The sequence below is a fragment of the Helicoverpa armigera genome, chromosome 11 (genome assembly GCF_030705265.1).
Source record: "Helicoverpa armigera isolate CAAS_96S chromosome 11, ASM3070526v1, whole genome shotgun sequence".
Lineage (NCBI taxonomy): Eukaryota > Metazoa > Arthropoda > Insecta > Lepidoptera > Noctuidae > Helicoverpa > Helicoverpa armigera.
The window spans coordinates 2,048,450-2,060,546 of NC_087130.1; the positions used below are offsets into that span (position 1 = coordinate 2,048,450).

Below are 12,097 nucleotides of genomic sequence, written 5' to 3' on the forward strand. Positions count from 1 at the left end.
GCAACAGTAAGAAACAAATAAAACCTTAGCCCGTGGTATGCGCGAGAGCATTCCTACGCGTGCAGCGGTATGGGAGCCAGCGAGCTTTAAGAACACGTTAGTGTAACTATATTAAAACGTTATTTGATGGTTTGTGTGTGGGTAACGGTTTCTTTCTTAAGTAGAATGGGAATACGAGTACATTTATTAGGTTAGACAGTGACTACTACACATTTTGGTGTACACGGTGGAATGCACTATTTTAGAGCTCTTTGACAATCTAAATATATAAAACTCAAATGTGACTGACTGACTGACTGACATAGTGATCTATCAACGCACAGCTGAAACCACTGGACGGATCGGGCTGAAATTTGGCATGCAGGTAGATGTTATGACGTAGGCATCCGCTAAGAAAGGATTTTGATCAATTCTACCCCCAAGGGGATAAAATAGGGGATGAAAGTTTGTATGAAACTTTGTCAATTTTAAACCGATCGGACTGAGACTTTGCATGCATAAAGCTACTATGGCGTAGGCAACCCTTAAGAAAGGATTTTGATAAATTCCATCCCTAAGGGGATAAAATAGGGGATGAAAGTTTGTATACATCTTCTTAGATTTTATGAAGAAGTCCTGATGACGAATCAGAATTTTATGATGACGTTCGCTTAAATACGATTTTGATTAATTCAACCCCCATTCAACCCCCACGGGTGATAAAATAAGGAATGATGAAGGATGTAAAATGTATTAGTTTGAAGTCTGCTTTGCCATGACAATAAATAAGTCTCAGGGGCAAACTCTCAAATTTGCGGGTATTGACTTGAGAGAACATTGCTTCTCTCATGGACAGTTTTATGTTGCTTGCTCACGAGTAAGTTCACCCAATAACTTAATAGTTTTAGTGCCTAATGACAGATTAGTAAAGAATATTGTGTACAAAGAAGTTTTGTAGGCCCTAATTTTTTACACACGCTAAACAAAAGTAAAGCCGCCAAAACCATACCTAATTAATAATAATACTTCTTAACGCGAGCGAAGCCGCGGGCAAAAGCTAGTCAAATCTATAGCGCTAAAATTGTAAATCAACGAATGTTGTCTTTCAAATCTACACCATTAAACTCTGAAAACTCTGATCCAGTGTATATGATCACTTCTTTAACGCCAGATATTTATATAATCACCTATTGGAATCTTCCTTATGATCAAGCAATCAGGTCGGCAATCCGGTCTTAGCTCTACAAGCTCCTCAGCGAAGCACCAATAAACCAATACACATGACATCACATTCGTCAGCTTACCACCAGACCTAACGAAGAGTTTCCTGTCTTCATTGCTGACTGGGCCGCGATAATGCAATAACTCGTCAAGGGCATAAGGGATTACTAATTAATGTGGGATCCGCGACAATGAACTCGCAGCGATAAGAATGCGTGTTTTCATTTGTAAATGTGATGTAAGTGGTCTTGTCGGTTAATGCCCGGGTCTCGTAAAAGAAACGATTTGTGTAGCATAAGGATAGCTTTTTGGCGTTGTCAGGTTTCTGTCAAAACAGAGCATAAGTTAATGACAAAGGTTAATGACTTATATTTAAGGTGTTCGTTTGGTCATATTCGTTTTCAAACATCAACAGTACATAAAGTAGGTAGTAATATGTCCCCGATAGGCTTTTGTTAAACAGGTATGGGTATATACCAACAGCCTCGGGGCCCTCAAGGCTGCTGTTACAATTTTGACAAAATAGCATATGAATACTATATTTTATTCAATAGTATATAGTATCCTTCTCCTCGTGAGAGGAGGCCGCAGCCCAGCAGTGGGACGATAAAAAAAGGCTGTAACAGTATATTACTTTTTTTAATAGCAAATTACCAAAACCATGAAAATCAACCATAATGATTTCAGTGATGGACCATTGACACAATTGCAATAGCAGGCTGCCCTGATGCAGACATAATATTGGTTCGTGACTGTACTTAACAACATAAGGTATATTTTCACTTATGTTTGCATATTCCCACCAAAACGAACCCTTTTCTTTCAGTACACTATTAAGTAGAAATATTTATTTGAAATCATGTAACTTTATGTAAACTTTCGATGTCGTTATTTCAAATGCATACACGTTTAGAATTTATTTCTCACGATGTTTTAGTTTGTTGAATTTGGTGGTAAATAACTTGTCATTGGGATGGAAACTAAGTGCTAAAACATGACCCGTGTTCTCATCTCTTCTTCACCTTAGACTATCTATTATATAAATCTTCATAACTTTCTAATACAATATACAATTCTATATTTAAACTATGTGTTTCAAACAAGCATTTATGTCAAAGACTATTATGTTAATTTTTACTTTATTTTATTTATTGGGAAAACAAACAATTGTGCAATAAAATTTTACAGTTAGGTTTCTAACAAAATATACATTGTTATATTTAAACTATATGTTTCAAAAAAGCCTTTATGTCAAAGACAATATTTATGTCAAATAAATCCCCTGGAGAAGAACACGCCACAAATTCCATATCGCGTCAATCATATCAATACTCGTTCGTTCTCCTCCATAGTAACAACTATAAGAATAATAAATATGACCAAGTCAGCAACTCTCAAATGTTTATTGCTCAGCAAAAACGATATTCACATAAATTATTGCTTCTAGATACTCGTGTGTTCATGCCAAAAAACTTCAGTACGAAAGTTATACAATAAACTAAGATAAAAACATATTTCATTTACTTGGCCTTAGCCGTACGTTCTGTTGAGGTGATTGTGAAATACGGATCTTCTAAACCTTGACTATTATCCTTACAAATAGGATATTGTATTATTTCACAATAATAAGTTACCAATTTAAGATCTTGTTCTGAAAAGGTTTTTTCCTAAAATCGAGTCACATTTCATTTTGGAGAAGAATTTAGCAACTGCACTCATGCACATTTCCAAACTACATTTTGATACTTCAGTTGCTTTTTGATTAATTCACTGTCCGAAAATGGCTGTGGGGACGTTTTAATAATCAGTAATTAAGTGCATGCTACTTATTTTTGTCATCGTTTTCTAGATTTAACTGATGTCCTTAATTGCATTTATCGTAACTTATATCTCCAAATACAAAGAATTGTGTGGCATACAGTGACAAACTGACATCATTTGTCTTAAGAAATCATAGACATAATAATATCATGGGAACATCCTTGACGCAGATCTAGCCGCAGACAGACTAATGATGATGACAATCGTAATAAGTAAACAAAATTTTAGAATTGCAGACAATTTTTTAAAACATATAACTCTGTCTAAAAACTCAATGAGCACCCAAAAAACGGTTAGTTCGGACGCAACGACCGAATCTTACTTAACACAATTTTTGCCGCCATTTTTTCGCGCCATGATGTAAGCTGGGTCGTCGACCCAACACCTGTTGCTTATGTTTTTTTTTTAATCATGTCTGCGATGGGCACTGGTCTATTAAGTATTAAGCACTTAGTTTTTATTACAACCTCTTAGGTGATTATTGATTTGTGGTCAGGAACGTAATATGTTGTAGAATTTGTAGAATCCTTGTTGGTGGTCACAGGGAAACCATCAATGCTGATTATTACTTTGTCTTGACGTGTTGCATTGAGTTTCTTGGTAAAGCTCATTCAGATATTTTAGTGACTGAGTTACGAGAGGTGTGTGGGCGTTAACGCATACGCAATGATTCTGAAATATTGCATAATATTGATAGTGTTTACAACTACTTATCAGCAGATAAACTTCGGATCAAACACCAACATTTAGTATCTAACACTACAATTCTGTAGATGTTTACCAACAAAACTCGCAGCGGATTCCACTTTGTTATTTGAAAGATAAAGCAAAGTTGCTCTCGTCTCAAACGCTGGATTTGAAAGAAAAGTTCAAGGCTTTAGAGAGATAAAAGCGGGGTTTGTAACTGGGAATCGATCCCTATCCCCATGAAAAGGGGATTTGGAACTTTCTCGAAGCATAGATTCACCTTTTGAGCTGTACCCCAACTTGAGAATGTCGTCGATATAAGTTTTTGAACGAACGATTGTTATCTATTGTTTTATCTGGAGAAGGAAAAGTGATCGGTAGAAGGAAACATTGCTGTTCAAGAAGTTCTTATGCAACTTATTTTTAACATAACATTGCACTTAGGTTTTCTCGAGAGTATTGACAAACACAAATATAAATTTTGAATTGGACCAAAAGTTACCCAATAATTTAATCATGTTTATTTTCTGTACCTATCGTAAAAAGAACATTCATTAAGATTTCGTATGTCAATAACAATGGTCACTTAGATGATCTTTCACAATCACAATAATACCACTAATAAACCACTTTGCAACACTGAAAAAAAAAAACATTTTTGTAATAAAAACTCTTTGTTCTCACACGATGTCTTGTCCATGGTCAGGTTGTTGCCATATTGAGTTTCATAACATCCTGTGAACGCATCCTTGAGTCCATGCTGTTGTTCTTTTTTTTTAATAAAGCTTTGTAAGACTCCTTGGTCCTTTATTTGTGGAGATGAGTAAAAAATATTTTTTATTTGCATAATTTTGTTTGTAATATTTGGAATACATACATACCTTGCAAATGATTCACACCCGTAGTTGTTTTTTTGCTATGTGACTTTATTATACATGTAATACTGTAGTTATGATACTTCTATTACGAACGACATACAATACAAAATGAAATTATTCCCCCAAATAAAAAATGCAAATGCATCTAGCACATTTCTCAAAGCAAATAAAGCGGTTTTATCACGCGCCACAAAACAGGGCGATAAGCTGCTTTGCGCCATAAAGCTCTTCTCTCCAGTTAGTTTTTAACCACAGACAATCTAAGAGCATGATCTCCTTACATCGACGCTTTCGGGGGCTCGTCTCACTACACTTTTATGAGTTTTTAAGTGGCCATTATGGCGATAGAAGGCCAAACTTAATGTCTTCATGTTGAGACCGCGGCGCACGGATTCGTGCTCGAAAATTTTCTTGTGCTGCGTTTGGATTGGGGGTTTTCTGTTTTTAATTTAAAAGAAAATATAATTTAGGTATGAAGTTTTTTTTAAATTAAAAATGTAAGAAAAATAGTAGTTTCAAATAACAGCGCTTTGGCAAAATCTTTGCAAAAACCCTCTTAACTTTTTTTAGATGTGGTTAAAACTCAAGTACTTATGGGAATTTCTAATCCACTAATGCTTTTCACTTCACCAAAGTAAACAAAGCTGTTGATTAAACTATCTTTCAATGCCCCCAGCAACTCGCAACACGGATATGTCACAAAATAAAACATCGGATCGATACCGTGCACGCATTTCCAGTCATTTATCACTAAGAAAAAGTACCTGTCCGTTTGAGCCCCTGCTTTTGTCTTTATTGATTCCAATTAGTTCCCGATGACTAATAGCCCTCTGCTACTGGCGCGAGTCACTCGACTGATACAAATGCGCCCTAAACAAGTTTAAAGTATGAAATGTCTTGCAGGATGTGGTGACACTATAATTTTTACTTTTTTCTCTTCTACGTTGATGACTCGAAATTGTTAGGTAACCCGATAGTTACCGTCATAAGATAACTGCCGTATTGTAAGTTTCGTGAGAATATTTCTAAATGTGTATTTGACACTTGTACGATGATTTGCTTGTTAACGTGTCTGATTGTTTGTGCGCGTGATAGCGGATTGCATTTGTTTTCAATTGACCCGTTTTCCATGAAATAATTTGATTTCACAAGTTCGCTTGACAGTTTAGTGGCGTCATCATTTTTGCATTATTGCTTTCTAAGTGATTTTAAAGTTTTAGTGGTAATGCAAATAGGACAGTGATTGCTTCCTTGGGTAATGGTTCCCATGTCCCACTGTGACTTTAGGTTAAATGACGAAACTTTCCATAGTTACTTATCCATTATTTACAATAGTCGTATCTACGGTAGTTTAAAACAACGCACAAAGACTTGGGCGTTCCGGGTTCAGGGGTCGGACAACAAAATGAAGTCCAATATTATAAATGAACTAAAGTATTTTGTTCCCTAAGTAGGGGAGCACGGCTCTTTAATTTTTCACGCCTACGCGACGACTTCTAATAAAACTAACGTTTTTCTTCCCTACTTTAGAATATAATTACGTTGATGCGTTATTACAAAAGTTCTATGGTGACAAGTGAGACGAATTTATTTAAGGGACACTTTTGAAAAGACATTTACGAGTTTTTTTTTTTTTGGGAATTCTAAATTACTAGACTGCCTACGGCATGTTTGTTAGAATTAAGTGCACAATCACATACCACTCAAGTATCATGTAGTCGACTTTATTGCTTTATAATATTCGACAATTTAGAAAGAAGAAAAAGCATTTGATTTGATTTATTGACACAACACAAGATATATTCGAATAGAAAAAAGAAATAGATACATAAACAAAAGAAATTAATGAGAAATATTGTATAAATCCTAGAGATTCTACTAGCTACCCCAGAGAACAAAGACTGCTCAGAACTAAACGCCTTTTATTAACCCACACATTCTTCTCTTCTCGTCTTCAGGTCTATAGAAGTATGGCTGAAGACAGGTCGTCGTCACAGCGAGATCCTTGCTGAGCAGAAACTAACTGAGGGCCAGCTGCGGAAGCCTGGGGAAACCATCATCTTCTGGCTGAAATGTGAACAGGTATTAACAATGTCACTTTTACACTAATATTATGAAGAGGAAATTTTGGCAGTAGGTATGTTGGTCAATTTTTCATGAGACCCTTTTTGGATGAAATTTGGCAGTAAGAGAGCTTGCCTTTGCAAAAAATTACATAAAGGCTATACATATGTAAGTATTGTCCGGGTGTGAGTCGTTGTAGTTGACAGCCCCATCAATGTTGCCATGCAATCTGAAGAATGCTGCCATATAAATAACAGTGTTACCAGTTACATCAATCTCTCAACATACAACCTCAAAGTGTGCGCCTCTACGCTGCAATGACTTATTTTTATAACCAATTGTAATGACTAAATTGATGCTAGAATTTATAGCCATGAAACAACGAGTATCAAGGGATAATCATGTTTATTTTAAACGCCGCCATCATTTATTCAGCAGATGTTTTCTCTAATTAAAAGAGGCGTAACTACTGCTACAGAATGACCATAGAGCAATCAACAGCCAATATATTTAGAGAAAACTAAATACTGCACATATCATAGATTAGATCTTGTTAAAGTTTTGTTCGTCTATGTTTCATACAAGGATTGCCAATATCTTTGGTCAAAAATATGACTTTGTAAGCACAGTCCATACTTCGTGTGATAGGCAAGCTTTCAAAACCATACGATGGTTGAATTATTTCCAAATTTTATACTTTATAACTTAATAAAAACAGGAAAAGGGTGGATCAGTTAGGCCCTGACCAACCCTTTCCAACACATTATAAGGAAAATGCGAATAATGCAACTCAAAAGTAGTTTGTTTATATAAAAGTAGTGCGACAGGTGTCTCCTCAATGCAGACTATAATAATTATAAAATGCTGCACTTCCTGCGATGTAAAATGCACTTTATTATGTTCGCATGAGTAGAAAACATTCTTTTGTAACAATTACGTCGATCATCCATGTTTATGCCCCATTTCTTTAATCAAAATTACATCACGTAATGATTTCTGACATTTACCTACGATTAACTACCTCTATATTATTTGCAAGTACCACCTGTGTAAACGGTGGACTTTTAATTTTGCCCCTTACTAAAGAAGTAAGATGAAATGACAGGATAACAATGGTTGTCTTTTCAAGACAGTTGTCAAATAACTTTGTCACTCCGAAAAGGGCTAACAAACCACTACTGCGTAGGTATGCCCGAAGAAACAATCTGAACCGATGAAGAGTCTTGTGTTAACTCTACAATAGAACTTCAAGGCTCAAATGTGTTTCGAAGGGGCAGATAGATTATAATAGAAGTTTTCATCACATACACCTGCATGTAGACCTAAGTCACTCGACCAATTCTGTCCATGTTCATCTCTTTAGCTCTGACAGCTTTTTGCAGTCCATACATGCCTCCTCAATCATTTTTTCCGTAGCACGATTATAGAGGGTGTGATCTTTTCTAAGACAAAAACTAATGGTTCATCAAGTAAGCACGGCAGGCACGCGACAAGCTGCATTTCTTCAGAACTCATTAACAGTGCCATCAGCAAGCCGCGATTACCACCTGATCTCCCAGTAATGACTGCATCCCATAAGTGTGATTATCTAAATGCATTAATTAGAATACCATCCCGTTGGAATAAACAAGTTATTTATAAACTAAACATGTCGATATTTTAATGCGGCATGTGCAAGGGTTGGTGGAGCCCCCACTACCTGGCGTAGTCACGCTTTTAGAGATGCGCAGAAGGCTCATTACTATCTTATTTCGAAAAGATTTGCAAAAAAATTGTTATTAGTACAAAGTATATAAATAAAAAGGTTCATTCCTTAGGAAAACTTATCTGAATTATTCTCCTGATGAACTAATTTCCTTCCAAGAGCGCTTTCACTAACAGATTTTGTCGCGCGTGTTTGCTCAGTTTTCTTACGTCCCAACGAACAATGGATATATGAACTGCTCACTACCTAAAAGCAGAGCATAAAATCTGTGAAAATAAAGACGCAGGTGCATAGGTAAAGTGATACTTCTGCATCTCCCTGCCTCACACGACGCAGATGCGCGCGCGCCGCACCTGCCAATCTCGGCACGCAGGTGAAACTGTGTTTACGTTTTTTTCAACCCTACACAGCGACCTCCACGAACGAGCGATTAATAACGTTACTTTGTTGCTGGCTTGTTTAGTTTAATTGGGAGTTTAGGGTTGATAAAGCTTTCCATATCCGAACTTTTTGGATGTGATATGACGCAGAATGACATTGACAGTGACAATTTTGACAGATGCGTTAATAAAATGTCAAAGGTGTTAACGCGTGCTTTTTACAGTTATTTTTAAGTGTCTTATTTATATGGAAATAAATTATTTTATTTTATGATAACTGTATTATGTGCGTGCAATGTTTTTATAGTATTTGTTTCTGTTTAAAGTTTACAGACATTTATTGCGTCTATTTAGTAATGTGCAGCTCATAGAAGAAACAATTTCGAAATGAATTATGATAGCAGCTGTTCTGCCATAACAATTAAAAGTAATTTCTAGTTGTTATTATGAAAAATATATTCAACTTTTTACTCAACCGCCCCAGGAGGTTAATCTACGATAGCTTTTTACTTAAAACATTAATTTAACGTGAAAGCTATAGCCTAGACAGACAATTTTTTTAATACATTTCTTTCCGAAGTTATGGTATGAAATAAAAAAAGGCTTTAATTGTCCAAATGATATACAACCTTAGGACATGATACTAACATAGTCTAATTATCAATATTATTCTTTTGATAACTAAAACATGTTTAAATGGAAATAGAAATATAACAAGGTTGGTAGGTACTTCACCTGGCTTAATTAAAAATATTTTTTCTTTTATTTAGAGTACCCTATCACGCGAGGTCCGGTAGGCACCGTATCTTAACTAATTCGCATTCGGTTCTTATTTTCTTGGTGAAGCTCTAGTACTGCAGCTTTTGCCGCGCTTTTGCCGCCATTAAAATTATGCTAATGTCATCGGGAATACAACTTTGTTGTATGTTAATGGGGGTGGAATTGAGAAAAATGCTTTAGGACTTTTTCTTATGGTACATACATATTTTTTTCCAAATCGAAATACGTTATATTTTTACTATGTAACTTACTTATGTCATTAACTTTAGAAAACTGTGTAAAAAGGTCCATTTGTTGCCAATTGCCAGCCACCATGGGTACAAAAAGAAAATTAACAACAATAACAAAAACACTGACAAAACAACTGATATAGTATCAACTATAAAAAAATATATAACCAGCAAAAAACTGGCACATTATATTGTTTCAAAAGGCTCAAATAACACATGCATAATGCAACGTTCATAGAAGAACAAATTGTTCAAATGTACCACGGAGAGTAAAGAAAAATGAGCAGAGATGCCATAATGCAGCTAGGACAGGCGTCTTCTTCTAGGTCAAATTCGTACAGTGGGCATGACCAAAACAATCATTTAGGAGTGAACTAACGAGGCTTCTGGTTCTTTGAGATATATGTCAACAATTTTAGGTACTATAAAAATGGTTGGGTCCAAAGAAGGCGTGTAAGGGCGAAGAATAAAGTTTCTCGCCTCCCTCTCACCCGCATTTTGGCGCACTTTCCTTCCTTCTTCATTTTGACACCTCCGCTAGTCATTTTGTTCTCCATGAATTGTACTAACAAGAGGTCCAGCTACCCTGACGCACACGATATTCCCAATATAGGCATGTTCGCCTTTTTACTCGTGTCCTAAGCAGATGGTACGTTAAAATAATTTATGCTCGCATAGAGAACGGTACAGGTGTCTTCCAATATGAATTCCTATTTGTTTGTGTTTTTTAGAATATATTTATTTACTATGGCGTAGGTTTTTAAGTGTACTTCGTTGCTTTGTTGCTAAAGGAATGGAATTCTTGTTCTAACACCATTATAGGCACTTTTGTTTGCACTCGAAAGTGCATATGCCCAAATATGGACACTGGGTGGGTATGTACTTAATATAAATATGTATGTTTAAGACAAACATGTCAATTATGGTACATTTTACCCTACATGGATGATCTACTTAAAGGGAGAGAATGGAATAGAAGAGGAAGGTATACTTAGTAATTTTATTGTTATCAATAGTCATTAGTAAATTGAAAGCTTTAAAAAAGAATGTCTTTTTTTTATAAATGACGATCCCCGAATCATACGCCAGGATTCGAGTTTGTTTTTTTTCAAAGTGTACAAACACATTTAATTAATATAATTAATAATTTAAAAAATCCAATACACCCTCAAGGTGCGCACACGCAAATCGATCAACACGACATACCCATAATATCTAAACAATACACACCTGGTGATAATTTCTTATTTTACATAATAAATACCAAATTCCTAAGTCTGGCAACACCTTGGGGCTTTAATCTTGTCTCCTACCAATTATGCTAAACATATGTTAGGGCCGGCCATAATTATAGTAATTCTAATTATCTATGTACTATAATAACTTCGAACCATAACCCATTTGCGGTTAACTAAGACTCTATCTCCCTTTACTTAAAGACTATTTTTGCATAATGAAGTGACGTTGACAAAGTGGTGTATTTTACATAATAATGCAAAAGGTACAATTGTAGTTTTTTTTTTCACTATAGAAAAATGTGCGAATGTGCATTGTAATGTTTTAGAAAGAAGTGCAATCATTTATTTAAAGCTGCTTAGCATGCAATGTAAATTGTAAGAAAAACAACGACGTTGTGAGCTTTTTGCACCAAAATGTATGTAGTTTAGCCGCTTAACATAACTTTGTGCATAAACAGTGAGCATTTGTACAAAATTGTACATAAATATTACATGCTTACATAACGTAATATATACTAGGTTAATGTACATAGAAATACAAATGATACACACATTTTTATTTATTTCAAACTAGCTTCTGCCCGCGACTTCGTACGCGGATCCTGTCCCTTATGCCAGCGACTACGGGGTCAGCAAAATCAAAGATCTTAATCGTCTGATATTGAATTTTAAGAGCCCGTTGACTTGAAAACAACGGGATACGCATTAGAAACGTTCCATATATTTAATTTTTGTACTTCAACGGCAAAAGCACAGCAGACTAAACAAAACGCTGAGAACTGAACCGCAATAGACGCGACCATAGGGATAAATGTAGTGATTCTAATTAGTCCGCATTTAAGTTGTGTGTGGCAAAAATATTACACGTATTACTTAAAAAACATTAAATAGATGACAAAGTCGTGGTGACTTAGTGGAAGTCGTGGTGGTTTAGTGGGTAGAGAACCAATCTCTCAAGTATGAGCGTGCGTCTTTGATTCCAGGTCTGGCAAGTACCTGCCAATGCAACTTTTCTAAGTTCGTATGTAGGTACTTTCTACGTATATTTTGGATACCAATGACCGTTATTTGGAAGGCTTAAACTGTAGGTTAAACTGTAGGTTCCGGCTGTCAT

The 12,097-nt window shown here is 35.6% G+C and overlaps 1 protein-coding gene across 1 annotated transcript in view; it reads left to right on the forward strand.

The window, feature by feature from the left end:
- Positions 1–6,695, forward strand: part of LOC110373686 (tRNA dimethylallyltransferase) — a 166,899-nt gene extending 160,204 nt beyond the window's left edge. The window contains exon 4 of the mRNA XM_064036942.1: positions 6,545–6,695. Within this exon, the coding sequence (XP_063893012.1) occupies positions 6,545–6,695 (151 nt within the window). The remainder of the gene's footprint in view (positions 1–6,544) is intronic.
- Positions 6,696–12,097: the final 5,402 nt, after the last annotated feature.